Here is a 22000-nt window from a genome sequence, read left to right as displayed (position 1 = left end):
AGAGCCCTGTGTTGGGCTCTGCGCTGAGCGGAGCCTGCCTAAGATACTCTCTCTCCCTCTTCCTCTGCCCTTCCTCCCCACCTCCCCCTGCCTTGCTCGCTCACTCTCTCTCTCTCTCACATGCACATGCACTAAAAAAAAAAAAAAAAAAATTTGTGAGCTAAAGAGACACTCTCCCTGTGACAGCCTCCCAGGGGAGACAGAGGCAAGTGGGACATGGCCTTCTAGCAATACCTCCCATCCTCCTGTGTTCTGGAAGGATCACAAAGCATTCCGTCAAGATTCAGATTGGCTGCAGTTTAAGCCTTTGCCTCTATGGCCTCAGTAGACACATTCCAAAAACCATAAGTAAAAAATAAAAACACCAAAAACCAGAGTGTGATTCCTTATACTCCTACCCCATTCTTGCCCCAATTCAAGTCTTTCTGAAGCAAAGGCAGACTGAGAAAAACTGCATAGAAGAGAGAAGGAAGCTAATGACAGAAAAAAATGTTGACCTAAAACCATCACCAAGGGATGCCTGGATGGCTCAGTCGGTTAAGCATCGGCCTTCGGCTCAGGTCATGGTCCTGGAATTGAACCCCGCACTGGGCTTTCTGCTCAGTGGGAAGCCTGCTTCTCCCTTTCCCACTCCCCCTGCTTGTGTCCCCTCTCTTGCTGTGTGTCTCTCTCTGTCAAATAAATAAATAAAATCTTCAAAAATAAATAAATAAATAAATAAATAAATAAATAAATCCATCACCAAAAAGACTTAGTGAACTCTAAGTCTGAAAATACTTTTAAAAAGTATCATTGTAGATCAGAGCACGTATTATAGCTTAAGGACTTAATAGATAATGGAAGCTATGGATACATTTAAAGTAGTGATCAGAGGACAATTCATAGCATTAGATACTTTTATCAGTAAAAATGAAAGAATGGGAATAAACAAAACCCATTTAAGAAAAAAATAGAGGGATACCTGGGTGGCTCAGTTGGCAAAGCCTCTGCTTTCAGCTCAGGTCATGATCCCAGGGTCTTAGGACTGAGTCCCGCATTGGGCTCCTTGCTCAGCAGGGAGTCTGCTTCTCCCTCTGCCTCCTGCTTGTGCTTGCTCTTTCTCTCTTTCTCTCTCTGACAAATAAATAAGTAAAATATTTGGGAAAAAAAGATAAAAAATAAAAAAATAGTGTTCCAGTCTAAGATGGCAATATAGGAAGCACCTGAGCTCACCTTCTCCCATGGACACAATAAATCTACAGCTACACATAGAACAATTTCCTTTGAAAGAAATCTCGAAACTAGCCAAGTAACTTCTATGTATCTGGCAAATAAGAAAATGTGTCAATAGGAGTAGAAAAAGCTGAGACAGACTCTCACCATAATCCCCACATCCAGCACCACAGCACACAATTGGAAGGGAACTTGCAGCTCCCAGCATGTCCCTGAGGAGTAAAGGGTTTGTGCCCAACATCTAATGTGCCAACTTTTCAGATTTCCACCAGAAAGATGGGCCCCCAAAACATCTAGCTCTGAATGCCAATAGGGCTTGCCTCCAAAAGACCCCGAAGACTATGGCAAATAAATAAACAGTTCTTAATAGGCTCACAGCGACTCACTGTGGCTGTTTCCTCCAGGGCTCAACACAGGGAGAGTGGACAGAAATGTTTATCTCCTACTCTATCCCTGAAAGAGTCCTATTTGCACACTTTAAAACCTGCTGCCCGAGAGTCAGGCTTCTAATTTAGCATAAATCTAGAAGTTGGCCAATCTTCCCTAGAGACTGGTGAGACCCGTGAACACCATCTCCACATTCTCCCTCTGGCTCATTCAAGGTTGCTCCCTTGAAGGAGCCTGTGCACATGTCTGGTGCCCTGGTTTTTGTGGCTTATGTCCAGGGGATGCATGTCTTCATTGCATGGCTCTGGTGGCCAGCAGGGCTGGAATTTGCAGGTCCCACAGGACTGTAGCAAATAAAGAAACCTTTCTTAGCCAGCTATCCACCCAGGGCTCAGTACAGAGGGAGCAGATGGAAATGGCCATCTCCCTGCCTTTTCCAGAAAGAGAGCTTTTTTTTTTTTTTTAAAGATTTTATTTATTTATTTGACACAGAGAGAGAGACAGCGAAAGAAGGAACACAAGCAGGGGGAGTGGGAGAGGGAGACACAGCTTCCCGCTAAGCAGGGAGCCCAACGCGGGGCTCGAGCCCAGGACCCTGGGATCATGACCAGAGCCAAAGGCAGACACTTAATGACTGAGACACCCAGGCACCCCAGAAAGAGATCTTTAAAAGATTTTTAAAAGCTTCTGCCTGAGGGTGCAGGTTTCAATCAGCCTGCATCTAGGAGCTGACTGAGATCCTCTCTTCCAGAGCACTGACAGGTTTGGAACATCCTCAACTACTATGAGCCACAGAGAACAAAGAAAGTAGTGTGGACAACCACAAGGTTTGAGAGACAATCAGGAACTTGGTCCAGGCCTGAACAATAAGCTTCATTTCTTACATGAGACCAAGACTGGAAGAGGTAGTTGGGTTTTTAAATTTTTTTAAAAAGATTTTATTTACTTATTTGAGAGAGAGAGAGAATGAGAGCATAGAGGGAGAGGGAAAGGGAGAAACAGACTCTCTGTTGAGCGGAGATCCCTATGTGGGACTCTATCCCAGGACACTGAGATCATGACATGAACCAAAGGCAGATGCTTAAATGACTGAGCCACCCAGGCACCCAAGAGGTAGTTGTTTTATCTAATGCACAGAAACCAATATAGAGAGTCAAGGAAAATGAAGAAACAGAGGAATATGTACCAAACAGAACAAAACCCCAGAAACAGAGCTTAATGAAATAGATGTGATTTGCTGATAGAGAATTAAAAATAATGTTCATAAAGATACTCACCAACATCAGGAGAACAATGCATGAACAAAGGGAACATTTCAGTAAAGATATAGAAAATATATGAAAGTATCAAACAAAAATCACAGAACTGAAAAATATAATAACTGAACTGAAAATTTCAACAGAAGGGTTTACAACACACTTGATCAGGCAGAAAAAAGGATCAGCAAACTCAAAGACAGGGCTGAGTAGCAAGAAGAAAAAAGAATGGAAAAGAATGAAGATAGCTTAAGGGATTTATGGGACAACATCAAGCAGACCAGTATTCATATAGGAGTCCCAGAGAAGAGAGAAAGGAGCAGAAAACTTATTCAAAGAAATAATGGCTGAAAACATCCTAATCTAGAGACACAGAGAGCCATATCCAGGAAGCTCATGGAGTTCTAAATAAGTCAAGCAGAGAAAGACAAATACTGTATGATCTCACTTCTAAAACAAACAAAAAACAAGCTCATGTATATAGAGAATAGATTGGTGCTTGCCAGAGGTGGGGGCTGGGGATGGTCAGTGAAATGAGTGAAGGAAGTTAAAAAGTACAAACCTCTAGCTATAAAATACATAAGTCACAGGATATAATGCACAGCATGATGACTCTAGTTAATAATACTGTTTTGTATATATATTTTTTTCAGAGCAGATTTTTTATTGTTATGTTAATCACCATACATTACATCATTAGTTCTTGATGTAGTGTTCCATGATTCATTGTTTGTGCATAACACCCAGTGCTCCACACAGAATGTACCCTCTTTAATACCCATCACCAGGCTAACCCATCCCCCCACCCTCCTCCCCTCTAGAACCCTCAGTTTGTTTTTCAGAGTCCATCATCTCTCATGGTTCGTCTCCCCCTCCGACTTACTCCCCTTCATTCTTTGTTTTGTATATATTTTTAAGATTTTATTTATTTGAGAGAGAGAGAGAGCATGTGCAAGCGGGGGGGGGGGGCAGAGGGAGAGGGAGAAGCAGACTCCCCACTGAGCAGAGAGTCCAACACTGAGATTGATCCCAGGACTCTAGGATTATGACTCAAGCCAAAGGCAGACGCTTAACTGACTGAGCCACCCAGGCGCCCCTGTACTGTATATTTGAAACTTGCTGAGAGAGTAAATCTTAGAAGTTTTCATTATGAGAAAAAAGTTTTCATTATGTTACAATATATGGTGATTGATGTTAATTGGACTTATTGTGGGGATCATTTTATAATATATACAAATATCAAACCATTATGTTGTATAACTGACACTAATATAATGTTATATGTCAATTATACCTATTTTTTTTTAGGTAATATGTCTTTTTTTCCTTTGGCTTATTTTAAGATTTTTTTTCTTTGTCTTTGGTGTTTAGCAGTTTAATATGATGTGACTGTGTATATTTATTATATTTATCCTGCCTGGGATTCACAGAATGTCATAAATCTGGGGCTTTTTCTTTGTGTTATTGTTTTTTGGAATTTTTCAAGCATTATCTCTTAAAGAAAATATCTCCCTTAAACTCTCTCACATCACTGTAGGATCCCCAGTGAATCTACATTTGACTTTTTCACTGTGTCTCATGTGAAGGTTACTCTTTTATCTGAATTTTTGCTCTTCTTTTTCCCTCTGTATGCTTCAATCTAAATATTTTCATCAGTCTTCTAGTTCACTAATTCTCTCTTTTGTTGTATCTAATTTTCTATTAAATTTCTGTTATCATATTACTTACTTCTATAATTCCTGTTGGCATCTTTCTATAGATTTAATTCTTTGATGGTTTTCTTCATCTTGTCATTTATTTTCTTCCTCTTTTTCTCTATTTTCTTTTTTTTTAAGATTTTATTTATTTGACAGAGAGAGACACAGCGAGAGAGGGAACACAAGCAGGGGGAGTGGAAGAGGGAGAAGCAGGCCTCCTGCGGAGCAGGGATCCCGATGCGGGGCTCGATCCCAGGACCCTGAGATCATGACCTGAGCCAAAGGCAGATGCTTAATGACTGAGCCACCCAGGTGCCCTTCTTTTTCTCTATTTTCTTAAGCATATAAGTAATAGCTTTTTTTCCAGCCCTTGGTGATAGTTCCAATATTTGGATTACCTTTGGTCTATTTATATTGTATTTTCTTTCCTCTTGGTCTTTGGTCATGTGCCCTGTATTTTGGCATGCCAGGTAATTTTCAATTAAATGCCAGATGCTGTGTATGAAAAAACTAACGGATCTAGATGATACTGTCTTCTCAAAAGAATTCACACCTTTTTTGCAGGGTGGATATAATAGCAGCTGATTATCTTAATCCAGTTAGAGACTTAGCTGACCCAAGGATAGGTTTGACACGTTGAGCTATCCAATTTGTCTTTGCCAATCTCTGATTTGTTTAAAGCAAAGCAAAGCTGGTTGCCTCAGCTTTCTAATGCCTTGTATATTATAACTGTCTCGTCTAGCTGTTCTCAGTGAAAATGTTAGCTTGCCACAAGTGAAGCTGTATACCTCTTTTTCTTTTACCTCTTTAGTAAAAATTTTCAAAAAAATTAATTTTAGTAGTGATAACCAACACACTCATTTGATTACATTTTAGTAGAAAAGAGTATAATTTTTATCATAGCTCAAAATATTTTTATTGTGTACAGTACTTGCTAGCCATCTTAATGTACCATAGGTACCCAAAAAGTACCCAACTGAACTATTTTTCTTCCTCTCTTCCATGTTTAAGGAGACTAGAGACGTAAAAAATTAAATTCAAATAATGATTCTAAACTGGATTTTTGTTATAAAGGACATTACTGGGACAATCAACATAATTTTAATGGCATCTAATGATTAGATGGTAATCATGTATAAATATTAATGTCCTGATTTTGATGGTTGTATTTTGATTATTTAGGACAATGTCCTTGTTGGTAGGTAAAACATTCTCAAGTATTATAGGATGATGGGCATGATATTGGCAACTTACTATACTTGCAACTTTTCTGTAAATTGGAGATTATTTCAAAGTAAGAATTAGTAATAAAACTCAATTCAAGTGCCACCTTATTTAGGAATAAATCCAATCCTCACTGACTTCAAAAGTACCTCTTCTTGGTGTTTCCATATGGCCCATGCATTTGTTTCCTCATTTCACTTCATAGAATCATAATTATCTTTTTGTCTCTTATTATGCCAGTAGATTATGATCTCTTTAAAACCAGGAACTGTGTGGGCGCCTGGGTGGCTCAGTCAGTTAAGCGACTGCCTTCAGCTCAGGTCATGATCCCAGGGTCCTGGGATCAAGTCCCACATCAGGCTCCCTGCTCTGCGGGGAGCCTGCTTCTCCCTCTCCCACTCACCCTGCTTGTGTTCCCTCTCTCGCTGTGTCTCTCTCTGTCAAATAAATAAATAAAATCTTTTTAAAAAATAAAATAAAAAAATAAAACCAGTAACTGTGTTATATTTATGTTACCAGCATCAAGCCCAAGAACTGGTATAGGATAAGCCCTCTAATATTAATTGAATTATTATATATAATGATGATTGTCACCTTGTTTGAGGATTTTCTAATTTTTCCACTTTTCCACTTCTTCCCTTTCAGATACCCCCACTCCCAAGCCAATGCCTTCAATTCCAGCTAAGTGTCAATGATTTCAGCCAGATTGAGCTTTCTATTGCATCCTCCTTCATTGAACATCCTTAGTATACACTCCCAAACTTGCTCCCCAGGCTCTGCCAACATACACTGATGAGGTGCTGGAACTTTGTGTTCAGGCTGTCTCCTCCTAGAATAGGCCTTCACTTCTGCATCTGGACTACTTGGGATCTAGCTTACCATGAGATGGGTTGGTTCTGAGGAAAATCATCATCAGATTGTGAGGCAGCTAGCCTAACTGCAGTTGTTTAGCTCTAGAAAGCCTTTTTGTTTGGGAAGTCTCGTTCCCTTAGTCATAGTGTGGCCAACCTGTCAAAAGATATTTGGGCATCCAACGTTCTCACTCAGCATCTGCCCAAATGTCCTTATTCCATATCTCAAGGTCTCACTTCTTCCACACAGTGCCCTTCCCATAGTGTAAGGGACGTGGTGTGGTTGCAGATTTAATTGGCACTGAACACTCAGGCCCTTGGCTTGGTGCTGAGCCATAGCTGCCCAGCAACTCCAGAGGATGAGGAACTCTTCCCAAACTGTGAAGGCTTTGGGGTTTTCTGTGGATCTTCTCAGCTGGATAGTTTTTCTCTCAATGTCAATTTTTTCACTGTGTATACTTCCTGGAGCTATCAGAAAAAGCCAGCTTACTCTTCAATCTTTATAATTATTATTTTTTAAAGATTTTTATTTATTTATTTGTCAGAGAGAGAGAGAGAGCGCACAAGCAGGGGGAGCGGCATGCAGAGCCGGCAGAGGGAGAAGCAGGCCCCCCACTGAACAAGGAGCCTGGTGTGGGACTCGATCCCAGGCAAGACCTGAGCTGAAGGCAGACACTTAACCAACTGAGCCACCCCAACATCCCTATAATTATTATTGTTACCAGAGGAATGAAATGCCACAGTCACATGATTTCCCAAAGCCCTGCTCTCCACCTTCACTTTGTGCTTTGCCACTCCTGAGGGTAATGATGCTGCCATGTGCATATGTAAAACTATTAACTGATAGCTTGAAAGGGCACCCACCCAAATCATGATGATTTTTGCTGCTGGGTAAAGGGGAGAGAAATTGGATGGGAAAGAGAAGAAAGGGGAATTCAAATTTTGCTAAGGCATTTTCTTTCTTTTATTTTAAAAGGAAGCTAGAAGCAAATATGAAAAAAAGTGTTAGTACTTACAAATCCTAGTTGGCAAAGTTTTATAATATTATTTTTAAACTTTTTGTATTTTTCAAAATTTATCCCTCCCCACTCCCCATACAAAACTAAGAAAGTAAGTCATAAAACTGTTACATCAAAAGTACACATACACACACACGGCAAAAATCACATCAGTAAATACTCGAAATCATTACATTATATAAAATCCAAAAGTCACAAAAAGCAAAAGCTGTCTTTTACTCATCTGTGTTCCCCTGATGCTCACTTGTCCTTCCCTAGAGCCAAACACTATTACCAATTTTTTAGTATGCTTCAAAAGATATTTAATGCATTTAAAAGCACATACCTATATCAATTCTATAAGCAAAAGATAGGCATTTTTGCACATGTTGCTTTGTTCTATATACAATGTAGAAATGGTCTCCCATCAATACATATAGAGATCTCTTGTTCTGTATGGCTTCATAGTGTTGCAATATGTTGATATGCCCTAAGTTAATCAGTGGATATCTACTATTTTGCAGTCTTCTGCTATTAGAAATAAAGTGAACTTCAATTAACTGTACAGAAGTAATTTCATACATGTTTGAGCATTTACATAGAATAAATTCCTAAAAGAGGAATTGCTCGGTAAAGGGATATGTGCATTTATTTATTTTTTTAAAAAATATCTATTTATTTGAGAGGGAGAGTGAGAGAGCAAGAGCTGGGGGAGGGGCAGAGGGAGAGGGAGAGGGAGAACGAGGGAGAGGGAGAGAAGCAAACTCCCCACCGAGTGTGGAGCCCAATGCAGGGGCTTGATCCTGTGACCCCGATGCCATAGCCTGAGCCGAAATCAAGAGTCCAACACGGAACTGATTGAGCCACCCAGGTGCCTCAGGGAAATGTGCATTTAAAATTTTCACAGTTGGGATGCCTGGGTGGCTCAGTCAGTTAAGTGTCTGCCTTTGGCTCAGGTCCTGATCCCAGGGTCCTGGGATGGAGTCCCGCATCAGGCTCCTTGCTCAGCGGGGAGCCTGCTTCTCCCTCTCCCTCTGCTGCTCCCTCCACTTGTGCTCTCTCTCTCTGTCAATTAAGTAAATAAAATCTTTAAAAAAATTTTTGTTCACAGCTTCTGCCAGATTGTTCTTGACAGAACTTTATGGCAATGTATGATAGTGTTTTCCCCCTGCCAAACAGTAAAACCATTAGGTTTGAAATTAATGATTTTTTTTCAGTCTAATAAGTGAAAAAGACTAATGTCTTATATTTTTTAACTGATACTTCTATATCATGACTAAAGTTTCTGTATGTTCAGGAACTATTTTAAATTCCTTTACTATGTTCTTCCACATTTGGGTCTTTTGCCAATTTTCTTTTTAGGAGCTTAGAATTTTTCTCTTTGATTTGTAGAAACTTTTTTTTAAAAATAAGGAGCTAACTATTTGTCTTTGAATTTTGTTGCAAATATTTCCCCAGTGTGTTGTTTCTTGAACTTGTTGTGGTGTTTTTGCTACAAAGATAATTTTGTTTAAAATAGTCAATATTTTCAGGGTGCCTCAGTGGCTCAGTCAGTTAAGCATCTGACTCTTGGATTCGGCTCAGGTCATGATCTCACAGTTGTGGGATTGAGCCCCACATTGGGTTCTGTGCTCAGTGCAGAGTCTGCTTCAGATTCTCTCTCTGCTCTCTCCCACTCACTCTCTCAAATAAATAAATAAATGAATAAAATCTTAAAAAAAAAATAAAATAGTCAATATTAAAAAAATAGTTTTTTTTCATGCTTTCTGATTGAGAGCTCTATTTAGGCCTTCCCTATACTAAGATTATAAAAATAAATGTCCCACTTTTTCTTCATGTACTTCTGTGGTTTCCTTATTTTTACACATAAGTATTAGGTCCATCTGGAATTTATTTGGTGTCAAGTGTGATGCATGACACAAGCTTAAAGATAGGTCCCCGAGTCATTTAACATCATTTATTGAATAATCCACTTTTCTCCAACTAATCTGAACACAAGCTTTAAAATATGCTACATTCACACACATAGTTGGATTTATTTTTGGACATTCTAGTCTGTTCCATTGACCTGCCACACAGCAGAACCACATCGTTTTAATCAATACCTTTAAAATACAGTTTAATATTTGGTAATGTTAATTACCCTCAGATTTCTTCCTTTTTAGATTTTTCCTGGATATTCTTGCTTTTTATCTTTCAATGACTAAACTCATTTCGATGCTTCAAGGAAAGATCTATTGGTATTTTTATTGGAATAACATTAAATTTATAGATTACTTAGTGAAAATGTGTAATTTATGATTTGGGGTCTTCTTATCCAAAAACAGTCTGCTTGGGGCACCTGGGTGGCTCAGTTTCTAAGCGTCTGCCTTCAGCTCAGGTTGTGATCCCAGGGTCCTGGGATAGAGCCCCACATTGGGCTCCCTACTCTATAGGAGGCCTGCTTCTCCCTCTCCCATTCCCCCTGCTTGTGTTCCCTCTCTTGCTGTGTCTCTCTCTGTCAAACAAATAAATAAAATCTTAAACAACAACAACAACAACAACAACAACAGTCTGCTTTTTATCGGTTCCAATTCTCTTTGGGTTCTTCAGTTTCATTTCATAGCTTTATTCACACAGAGTGTGTACATTTCTTCTTACAGTTATTCTTAATTTATCTTTTTTTAAAATTACTACAGGACTTTTTTCTTTCATGATAAATTCTAAGTGGATGCAGTTTGCATATATGAAGGCTATTGAATAGAAAATAATATACATAGATTAACTTTATGTTTTACTGATTTATTTGTTCACCCTTCTTTCTTAAAACTACAACTTCCTTCTCAGTTCATTTTTCTCATGCTGGGTACATTATTCAGTGAGTCTTTCAGATATAGGTCATGACTCAAAAAAAATCCCAAGGTGTTGCAAGCCTGAAGATGTATTTATTTTGCTGTCAATTTTGAATGATAGTTTGGGGAGAGAAGTCTAGGTTCAAAGTTGTTTTTCCAAAACAGTTTGAACCTACTGCCCATATTCTTGCATCCAGTCTTGCTAATGAAATAGTTACTGTCAAATCCATTCTTCTTTTTGTAAATTATCTAAACTTTTTTCTCTTTAGGATTAAAAATATCTTTAATGTTCTGAATCTTGATGGTAGTATGGTACATGTTGGACTTGTCTATTCTGCCCATTATTCTGGAACCTATTTTAGTCTAGGGAGGTATGGTAGTGGTGCTTTTGCCCCCTGAGGGACACTTGGCAATGTCTAGAGGCATTTTTGTTTGTTGTAGCTGGGAGTAGGGGGTTGCTGCTAAACATCTTATAATACCCCAGAAAGCCCCCCACCCCCAACAAAGATTTATCCAGCTCAATCTGCCAATAGTGCCAACAGTAAGAAAGCCTGAGGTATGGGTATTTTAGTTTGAGGCCTAGATGTGGCCACAAGGAGGTCAAATGGAATTGGCCTCAGTCTCACATTAAGTTTCTGGCTGTGAATCCTGACTTTGCAGTAGAGTTGTTGTCCTGGGCTTGTGGTGGGGCCAACCTCTGTCTATTACTATAGTTTACCCACTCTTCCCTCCTTCTGCAAATGCCTCATAGTTTTTGGTCCACAGAGAAGTGCTTTTGTTATTTTAGAGCATGACTATATAATAATGCTTTAAGATATCTTTTCCATTATTTCTATGAATTCTGTTTTGAGAGAGAGAGAGATTTCAACATGTGACCTTTGAGGTCTTTATACAAAGGTACAAAGTCAATAAAATTAATTCTAGCAATACTGAAAGAAAAAAAGAAGCAACACATCACCCATAATCCCAGCAATCAGAAACATTCAAGGTTAAAAATATACCAGAAAGCAGGTTTTTTTAATATATCATATAATCTATAAGAACAGCTAGACAAAAGTAATTATATTAAGTGGAAAGATATTATACATACTATTTAAAAATTATTTTCACATTTTACTTGAAATGAATGGAAGAAAAGGCAACTAATAAAATTGAAGAGCTGAACTACATAATATATTTCTTTAACCTAAGAACTTTTAGCTACTAAAAGATCCAACATTAAAACAATTAAATTGAAAAAAGCAATTAAAATGCTTGGAATCATTTTTAAAGTTACATTAAAATCTGTATTAGTATTAATCAATTCCTTGCCATGAAAGATGACGTTAGCATTTAGAATTCTTCACTCTCCTTCCTGACTCCCTAACTTTTGTTGATTACCATAATGGGCATCTGTTGTTTCAACCTACAGAACATCCTCTCACCCTATACTAGTAACCAATATTCTTTCCATGTTACATCGACTTTTGGAGATTTTCAACCAAGGGGTCTTTGCTATGGTAGCTAAGAGTGGAGTGGAGTATCCACACTAGGCAAATACAAGTCTTTCACTGTAATTTGATCTTCATAAGCCAAAGTAAAGAAAATGACTGGAGCCAATTCCTACCAGCCATCTAGATCCTTGGATCTTCCCAGGTACTAATCTTCTCTAAGGCCTATTTGGTCAGCTTGTCTTTGATTCTGTGAGTGGTCCTCCCTCATGATTCCAATAAATTCTTTTTGTTTTTGTTTAAATTGTCCAGAGCCTGCTTTTGTTCACTGAAACAAAAAAAAAAATCTATGTGATATAAAAATGTTTTTACTTTGTCAAGGTTTATAACAGTATTTTCTGTAATCATAATTCCTATTTATCTTAGTTATACACAGGTGAATGGACTTAAAGTCCAATTACCATTATCCTTTATTTTCACATATTGCCTGATTTAGCTAGATTTCCTCACTGAGTAATTTTTACTCAAGAATACTTAATGACAAACAATGAATCATGGAACACTACATCAAAAACTAATGATGTACTGTATCGTGACTAACATAACATAAAAAAAAGCACGATTAATGAGTTATGTATTTATAGAATTCTTTCCTATACAAAAATATCCATGAACTTCCTTTGAATTAGAATGATATTTTAGCTAGATTTAATATTTTTAGGTCAAAAATTTTCCCCCAAGAACTTTATACATATTGCTTCATTGTCTTAGCGGAGTAACAGGGATCATATTTACCCTCACTTTGCAACTGCAAAATCAGACAAAACATATGAAATGACAGGGTTCAGTGAAGAACTGATCCCTGAGATATGGGAAATTAATGAGGTGATCTCTATTACTGCCTCTGTTTACTGCCTATAGAGTTTCTAGGCTGCAGTTCAGAAAGGGGAAAATTTAGGTACAGTTTGGCAATCTCTGTGAAGTGAATAGACAGAGTTGGGACTTTAGGGAGGCCAAGGAAACTAGAGTTTGTAGGGCAGAATACCAATGAAGACAGAGCTTCACAAAGAGAAAATTCTAAAACCTGCAAAGCATCCCCTTTGAGTATTCAGCTGAGTACTTATCAACTTGTGTCTGTGAGGAAATGTTTGAGGATGAAGAAAGACCCACCTAAAAGTATTAGAGGAAGCAATCCTTGGAGCTCACATAGATCAGAAATAGTGCCTATTCCCACCAACCAGAGTGAAAAACATCAAAATTCACAAGGCATTAGGTAAGAGAGTACTCAGAAGAGTTTTGCCTCAGTAGGTGTAAAAAGTTAACCCTAGATTAAATGTTGCTCTGGTTCTGTAAAACAAAGCTTAAAAACAGGATCCAAAAAGATCAAACTAATTCCAAGTAACTTAACCATATCTCAGACCAAAGCTCAAAAGTACTTGTAAGAATACAAAAACATTCAGCATCCAATAAGGTAAAACTCACAATGTCTGGCATTGAATAAAAAATTACCATGTATGCAAAGAAGCTAGAAAATACCAACCATAGAGAGGAAAAAAATCCATTTGAAACTAACTCAGAATTAACACAGCCAATATAATTAATAGACTATAAGGTTAAAATAGACATTATAATTGTATTCTATATGTTCAAGAAATGGAAGAAAGACTGAACATATTAAGTAGAAACAAGAAAAATATTAAAAAAGGATCTGAATTAAGCTTCTAGAAAAGGATTAGAAGATGAAACAATGTCTAAGATGAAAAATACACTGAACGGTATTCGTGGCATATTAAACATTGTACAAAGAAGAAAAAAATAGTGAACTTGAAGACAGCAACAGAAACCAGCTGATATAAAACACAGAGAAAAAATTTAAGGCACAGAGCATCAGTGAGTTGTGGAACATAGTCAAGTGGCCTGATATACATATCATTGAAGTATCTGAGGAGAAGAAGGGGTATAGAAAATATATTGCAGGAAATAATTGATGATGGATCTTTTTAAATAAAATAAGTTCACCCCAATAAAAGATAAATCATGTAAAAAGAGAGAGAGAAAGAATTGAGAGAAGAACTGAAAAATTTTCAGTTAGTGAAAACTGTCAACCCACAGACCCAAGGAGTTTTCAACAAATCTCAAGCACAAGAAATTTTTTTAATTACCTAAGGTCATTATAATTAAATCACCTAAACCAATAATAAAATCTTAAAAGCAGTCAGAAAATGATACATTGTGTACAGAGCAATAAAGATGAGGATGACAGCAGATTTATTGTTGGAAATTATGCAAGATAAAAGACAATGAAGGAATATATTTAAATAACTGAAAAACAAAACTATCAATCTAGGCCTCTACCCAACAAAGCTATCTTTCAAAAACAGAGGTGAAATGCTTTTTTCTGTACATACAAAATCTGAACGAATTCATCAGCAGCAGATCTACACTATAAAAAATGAAGAAATTTCTTTGAGTAGGAGAATGATGCAAGATAGAAATCTGGATTCACACAAAGGAAGGATAACCATCAGAAATGGTAAGTATAAAGAATTTTTTTTCCCCTAAGTGCTCAACATCGCTCAGCATCAGGGAAATCCAAATCAAAACCTCAATGAGATACCACCTCACACCCGTCAGAATGGCTAAAATTAACAAGTCAGGGAACGACAGATGTTGGCGGGGATGTGGAGAAAGGGGAACCCTCCTACACTGTTGGTGGGAATGGAAGCTGGTGCAACCCCTTTGGAAAACAGTATGGAGGTCCCTCAAACAGTTGAAAATAGAGCTACCATATGATCCAGCAATTGCACTACTGGGTATTTACCCCAAAGATACAAATGTAGGGATCCGAAGGGGTACGTGCACCCCGATGTTTATAGCATCAATGTCCACAATAGCCAAACTGAGGAAAGAGCCAAGATGTCCATCGACAGATGAATGGATAAAGAAGAAGTGGTATATATACACAATGGAATATTATGCAGCCATCAAAAGGAATGAGATCTTGCCATTTGCAACGACGTGGATGGAACTGGAGGGTGTTATGCTGAGTGAAATAAGTCAATCAGAGAAAGACATGTATCATATGACCTCACTGATATGAGGAATTCTTAATCTCAGGAAACAAACTGAGGGTTGCTGGAGTGGTGGGGGGTGGGAGGGATGGGGTGGCTGGGTGATAGACATTGGGGAGGGTATGTGCTATAGTGAGCACTGTGAATTGTGCAAGCCTGTTGAATCACAGATCTGTACCTCTGAAACAAATAATGCAACATATGTTAAGAAAAAAGAAAAAGAAGAAGATAGCAGGAGGGGAAGAATGAAGGGGAGTAAGTCGGAGGGGGAGACGAACCATGAGAGAGGATGGACTCTGAAAAACAAACTGAGGGTTCTAGAGGGGAGGAGTGTGGGGGGATGGGTTAGCCTGGTGATGGGTATTAAGGAGGGCACGTTCTGCGTGGAGCACTGGGTGTTATGCACAAACAATGAATCATGGAACACTACATCAAAAACTAATGATGTAATATATGGTGATTAACATAACAATAAAAAATTTTAAAAAAAGAATTTTTTTCCCTATTATTTAAAACTCTTTAAAATACAAGTGGCTGTTTAAAGCAAAAATAATATCAACGTGTTGTGGTATGTATAACATATATAGAAGTACAGTGTGTGGCAATAAAGCACAAAGCCTGGGAAGGAGAAATGGAAGTACAGTGTTATAAAGTTCATGAAATGGTATAATATCACTTGAAGGAAGACTGTGATGAGTTAAAGATATATACTGTAAACCCTTAACGTGCCACTAAAATAACAAAACAAAGAGTTATAATTAATAAGCCAATAAAGGAGACAAGATGTAATTGTTTAAAAATACACAATTAAGCAGGAAAGACTATCCAGTGGGAAAAAGAGTCTCTTTGACACATGCTGTTGAGAAAACTGTCAGCTACATGGAAAAGAACAAAACTGGACCACTTTTTTTTACACCATACACAAAAATAAACTCAAAATGGAATCAAAGACCTAAATGGCAGACCTGAAACCATAAAAATCCTAGAAAAGAGCAAAGGTAGTAATGTCTCTGATATCAGCTATACCAATATTTTTCTAGATAGGTCTCCTGAGGCAAGAGAAATAAAAGCAAAAATACACTATTGGGACTACATCAAAATAAAAAGCTTCTGCATGGCAAAGGAAACAATCAACAAGACTAAAAGCCTTCCTACTAAACAGGACAAGATATTTGCAAATGACATATCTGATAAAGGGTTAGTATCCAAAATATATAAAGAACTTATACAATTCAACACCTAAAAAACAAATAATCCAATTTTATTTTTTAAAATATTTTATGTATTTATTTGACAGAGAGAGAGAGAGTGAGCACACAAGCAGGGGGAGCAGCAGAGGGAGAGGGAGAAACAAACTCTCTGCTGAGGGATGGGGACTTGATCCCAGGACCCTAGGATCATGACCTGAGCTGAAGGCAGATATTTAACCAACTAAGCCACCCAGGCGCCCCTAAATAATCCAATTTAAAGACAGTGATCAAAATTACTAACATCATTAAAAGAATAAAATGGAAAAGAATAATGTAATATGGTTTATAAGAAATTACAGTTTGTACCTTCTGATCTTACATTTTGAACTATTGTACAACCGTTTCTGGCCCATAAAAGAGCAGACACATGACCCCCCTCCGCCCTTCCTACTCTCCCAGTGCATCTTACTCAGGCATGTCTGTGCATTGCTGTATTAAAAATAGTGAAAATATCTGAGTCCACCTGGCACACATGGCTCAAAGATCTTCTCATGACGTCTTCCCTCACTAAGCACTTCCCCAACCATGTTGAATAACCAGCTTCTCCCTCTATCTACTTACCTACCTATGTGTAAACACACACACACACACACACAGATTCTCTGCAGCTCAGGCACCTCTAATCACTACTCTGATGTCCCTCATAACTAACTGAAATTCTTGTACTTGTATTTGTGTACTTAGGTATGATTTACCTCTGCCCCAAAGAAGGAATCTTGGCTATCCTATTTGCTACCCTATCATTAACCCATTCCCCCACCCCAGCACCTAGAAGAATATACGCCTCAGAGTGAGTGCTCGTTAAATATTTGATGATTAAATGTTCAGGTCACCTGGTTTCATGGTTAACTAGAGACGAGAGCTACCTAATTGTTTCTTAGACTGGGATCTTCCTGTCAAATGGAAACCTTCAGAATATAGAGATGTTTCTTTGCCCTGGAAGCCAGACAGAGCAGAAGATTGTGGAAAACAGCTGGCTCGGCTGCTGTTGGATTGAACCCAAAAACGATGTTTCTTTCCAGGCCTGAAAATCGTCGGACACTGTCCAACACAATGTGATTGGCCATGATATCTGATGCATCCTTGATCTGTACTAACAGGTCAGATTCCTCACTGAGCTGAGATATTTTTCTTTTCCTCATTGCTCTTAGGAGCTTATCTCTATATTTTTCCACTTCACTTGCTTTGCTGAAAAGCACAGCAATGTCCTTGGGAGAATAACCATTCCTAAAGAGAGACTGACATTTCTCTGCTACTTGGACAACCATCTCTTCCAAGTCCAAGTACTCCATAATCTCAAAGTTGCCTGGAATACCCTGAGCCCATTTAGCTTTACGAACCATATCCAGGGACCCCAGGGGGATGTTAGGTGGAGGATTTTCTTTGACCTCCTGCATTACTTCTTGTAGGTAGTTAGCTATTGGATCTGCATTGCGGACCACTCTGGTGAGCTCTTCTCTTGGATACTGGGCTTCGAGAGCAGGGAGGCCACTGTGGCTCAAGTGGCTGGTCTGAAAGTAGTCCAGAAAGATCCAGAGAATTCCTGGGCAATCGTTTTCTCTCTGAGTGATGTTTTTTGCCTTCTCATACCAGTCCCCGTCTTCAGTACGGAAATTCTGAGCTTCATCAATAATGATGTGCTGAATCTTTTGAAAGTCATTTTTCATGAAGGTTTTCCGGGTCACTGCCTGGCAGATGTTTTTCTTGCTGAAAATGTAAGAAACATAGTCAGGTTTCCCCACTCAAACAAAGGAAGCCAATTCTACCCCCCCCTTTTTAAAGAGGGGTAAGGGGCAGAGAGAGAGTGAGAATCTTAAGCAGGCTCCACACCCAGTGCAGAAGCCAATGTAGGGCTCGATCTCACAACCCTGAGATCATAACCTGTGCCAAAATCAAGAGTCAGAGGCTTAACCAACTGAGCCACCCAGGCACCCATCAATTCTACTCTTAAACTCTTCTAGACATAGTAAATACAATATGAATTTTAGCAAGTGAATTTAAAGCCAAACCAGTCAAAGTTACTCCAAAAAAAGAAAATGGATATAGTTAGGCTGCATACCTCACAAACTTCCTCAGGGGCTGATTTTCACAGATGTAAAGAATGTCACTTGGTTGACAGTGAAAAACATTCCTGATCTTCTCCATTATCCTAAGAGCCAGGATGGTCTTCCCTGATCCAGGTAAGCCATGAATAAACAGTTCTCTGGTCATGCGAATGTTCTTTGACAGCAACTCATACTGTTTATCTGTGAGTATGTTCAAAACCTCAGAGCCCAGCTCTTCACTTAAGAAAGATCGGAATCCAAGCAAGACTATCACAAGGGACTGTAACAGAGCTTCCACGTGCTGGGTGGTTCTAAGGTTATAGGACTCGGGGTAAATTGGCAAATCTGAACAATGAAGAGTCTCTGCTGTTCTATCAGGATTCAGCAGGAAGACCAAGGGAGTGATGCACAATTTCCCAGTGTAGCCACCTGTGTTCACCAGCTTCTGCTTTAAGGTACGGGCGACTGTCATAGAATAGCCCATCCTGCTTGCATTGCACTCACTGAGGATGGTGTAGAGGAGTGGGATGTTGTTCTGGGAAAGCAGAAGAGCATCACAGATTACTCCCTGCTTCTCTGGCAGACCCAAGTCCACAGCCCAGCTTCGAGAAAAAATCAGTATTCCTTGAGAGAAACGGTGCATTTCCTTATTTATTAAGTCTCTGAGTCCTTTATGTTTTGAGAACAGTTCCTTGTAGAGGTTTTCTGGAGTATACACCACTCTGTCTGATAATACTAAACAGGGAAAGAATTGGAATAAATTAGAGAATCCCAAGACAAGCTAGTAATCATCATTATATGTAATAGATTCACTCCATATTTGGGCCCAACCATGTATCAGTACTAGCATGCATTAATAATGAAAAGGTCAAGCAATTCCCAGTCTGCTGGAGCTGATAATTGACTGGCATAACAGAGAGAAACAATAATTATACAAAGTGGTAAATACAATGGGAAAGAAATGCACAGAGCATTATGCAATTACAAACGAGAGGTACACCTTGAGAAAAAAAAATATGAGTCTTTATGAAAAAGGAGACACCTGAGCTGCTTCTTTTTTTTTTTTTTTAAAGATTTTATTTATTTATTTGAGAGAGAGAGAATGAGAGATAGAGAGCACGAGAGGGAAGAGGGTCAGAGGGAGAAGCAGACTCCCACCTGAGCTGCTTCTTAAGGGATGGCTGTGAGTTAGCTTTCCGAAGGATGGGAGAATAGAGAAACAGGCAAAAGGGGACTCATGAGTAAAGCACAGAGACAAGAAACAGCAAGGTCCATGCAAGAACCTCCAAGAAGTTTGTGTTGTGAAAAGCACAAAGGAGGAAATGAGGATGGGGAACAAGGCATTATAGTGCCATCTTAACACCTGGCAACACTGACTAGTGTTAACAATACTGTGTTATAGGTGGGAGGAGCAAGATGGTGGAGCAGCTGGTCTCAGGAATTCAGCTGGATAGGGATCAAACCATTCTGAACACCTACGAACTCAACAGACTGAAGAAAAGAATAACAACAACTCTATGAACAGAGAAGCGACCACTTTCTGGAAGGTAGGACGTGCGGAGAAGTGAATCCAAGGCGATATTCAGGAGGATAGATGGTGGAGGGAGGGGGCCTCCGTCGGCTGCTTCTGGCAAGTGCTAGAGCCGCGGAGCACAAAATCGGACCTTTTAGAAGTCGGCTCCGCGGAGGGACGTCGCTCCAGTGGCTAAGCGGGGGGTGGAACCCTCGCGGGACAGTGTGGTCTCAGGCCCCTTGGGGTCACAGAAAGACCAGGGGTGCCTGAGTGCGGCAGAGCTCCCAGGTATCGGAGCGGGGAAGCCGGCTGCAGAGACGGAGCCGAGGCGCGGGCTCTCAGCTCGGGGTTGCCATAAACTGTGATCCGCGGCCCAGTTGCGCCACTGCTCCTCCAGCAGGGACCCAACAAGCGGCAGATCCGGGGAGACTCCCCTTCCTCCCCCGGGAGGAGCGGCGCGGGAGCGCACCGCAGGGATCTGCTGGGTTTGGAGACTCCACACGGGGTCGGGTGCCAGAGACAGAAACGCTCGGTCACAGGCCGGGTGAGCACGGAGTGCGGCCGGAGACCAGGGAGACGGGAGTGACTGCTTTTCTCTGGGGGCGCACTGAGGAGCAGGGCCCCGAGTTCTCAGCTCCTCCGGGTGGAGATTGGGAGGCCACCATTTTCACCCTGGTCCTCCAAAGCCGAACGGAGAGCTTGCAGGGAACAAAAGCTCCTGAGAGCAAAGCCGAGCAGATTACTTAGCCCGGACCGACAAGGGCGGGGCAATTCCGCCTCCGGCAAAGACATTTGGGAACCACGGCAACAGGACCCTCCCCAAGAAGATCAGCATGAACAGTCAGCCAAGACCAAGTTTACCGATCAATGAGAACGGCAGAACTCCAGCGCTAGGGGAATATCTCACATAGAATGCATGGCTTTTTTTTTTTTTACCATGAGTCATTAGTCTTCTTTCTTTCTTTCTTTCTTTCTTTCTTTCTTTCTTTCTTTCTTTCTTTCTTCTTCCTGTCTTTCTTCTTCCTGTCTTTCTTCTTTCCTTCCTTCCTTCCCTCCTTCCTTCCTTCTTTCTCTCTCTCTTTCTTTTTTTTTTTTAAGATTTCTTTATTTATTTGACAGAGAGAGACAGCGACAGAGGGAATACAAGCAGAGGGGAGTGGGAGAGGGAGAAGCAGGCTTCCCACCGAGCAGGGAGACCAATGCAGGGCTCGATCCCAGGGCCCTGGGATCATGACCTGAGCCGAAGGCAGCCTCCCAACCAAGTGAGCCACCCAGGTGCCCCTCTTTAGTCTTTCAAAGTTAATTTTTTAATTTCTCTTTCTTTTTTTCTTTTTCTATTTTTTAGTTGAATTTTTCTTCTTTCCTTTTTCAGCCAACATCTTATCAATTCCTTTTTAAAAATCTTTTTTAATTTTCATTTTTAGTCATATTCTATCCCTTCATTGTATTTAACCTTATTTTTTGAGAATATATAAGTTTTTCATTCTTTAAAATTTTAGGAGGTAATTTATTCCAACAGACCAAAATACATCCAAAATCTAGTCTGTGGCTCTGTTCTATTCACCAGCTTCATCATATTCTCTTTTTTTTTTTTCCCTTTCTTTCCCCCCCAGTTACAGGTCCCTTTTGACTTGTTTAGTGTATATTTTTCTGGGGTTGTTCTTAACGTTTTAGCATTTTGATCTCTCATTCATCTATTCTCATCTGGACAAAATGACAAGATGGAAAAACTCACCTCAAAAAAAGAACAAGAGGTGGTACGGACTGCCAGGGACCTAATTAATACAGACATTAGTAAGATGTCAGAACTAGAGTTCAGAATGACGATTGTAAAGATACTAGCTGGGTTTGAAAAAAGCATAGGAGATACTAGAGAATCCCTTTCTGGAGAAATAAAAGAACTAAAATCTTACCAAGTCGAAATCAAAGGGTATTAATGAGGTGCAGTAAAAAATGGAGGCTCTAACTGCTAGGTTAAATGACACAGAAGAGAGAATTAGTGATATAGAAGACCAAATGATGGAGAATAAAGAAGCTGAGAAAAAGAGAGATAAACAACTGCTAGATCACGAGGGGAGAATTTGAGATAAGTGATACCATAAGCGAAACAACTTTAGAATACTGGGATCCCAGAAGAAGAAGAAAGAGAGAGAGGGGCAGAAGGTATATTGGAACAAATTATAGCAGAGAACTTCCCTAATTTGGGGAAGGAAACAGGAATCAAAATCCAGGAGG

General features: G+C 39.5%; 1 protein-coding gene across 4 annotated transcripts in view; it reads right to left on the bottom strand.

Moving 5' to 3' along the window:
* The window catches only part of LOC112808263 (schlafen family member 5-like), a 52533-nt gene that overhangs the window by 2879 nt on the left and 27654 nt on the right, over positions 1-22000 (bottom strand). For 3 of the 4 annotated variants that reach the window (XM_025851286.2, XM_025851287.2, XM_025851285.2), the window contains 2 exons: positions 18267-18987; positions 7568-17914 (listed from right to left, as the gene is read on the bottom strand). In XM_025851286.2, the coding sequence (XP_025707071.1) occupies positions 17104-17914; positions 18267-18987 (1532 nt within the window). In that variant the 3' untranslated portion in view covers positions 7568-17103. Of the gene's footprint in view, positions 1-961; positions 1114-7567; positions 17915-18266; positions 18988-22000 lie in introns of those variants that run through there. The other variant, XR_012374434.1, reaches the window with a different exon arrangement.

The sequence above is a fragment of the Callorhinus ursinus genome, unplaced genomic scaffold (assembly GCF_003265705.2).
Source record: "Callorhinus ursinus isolate GAN/ISIS: 27379988/994484 unplaced genomic scaffold, GSC_fseal_2.0 scaffold34, whole genome shotgun sequence".
Taxonomy (NCBI): Eukaryota; Metazoa; Chordata; class Mammalia; order Carnivora; family Otariidae; genus Callorhinus; species Callorhinus ursinus.
The sequence above is the reverse complement of the archived record's forward strand: the minus strand, read 5'-3'. Positions and strand labels throughout refer to the sequence as shown.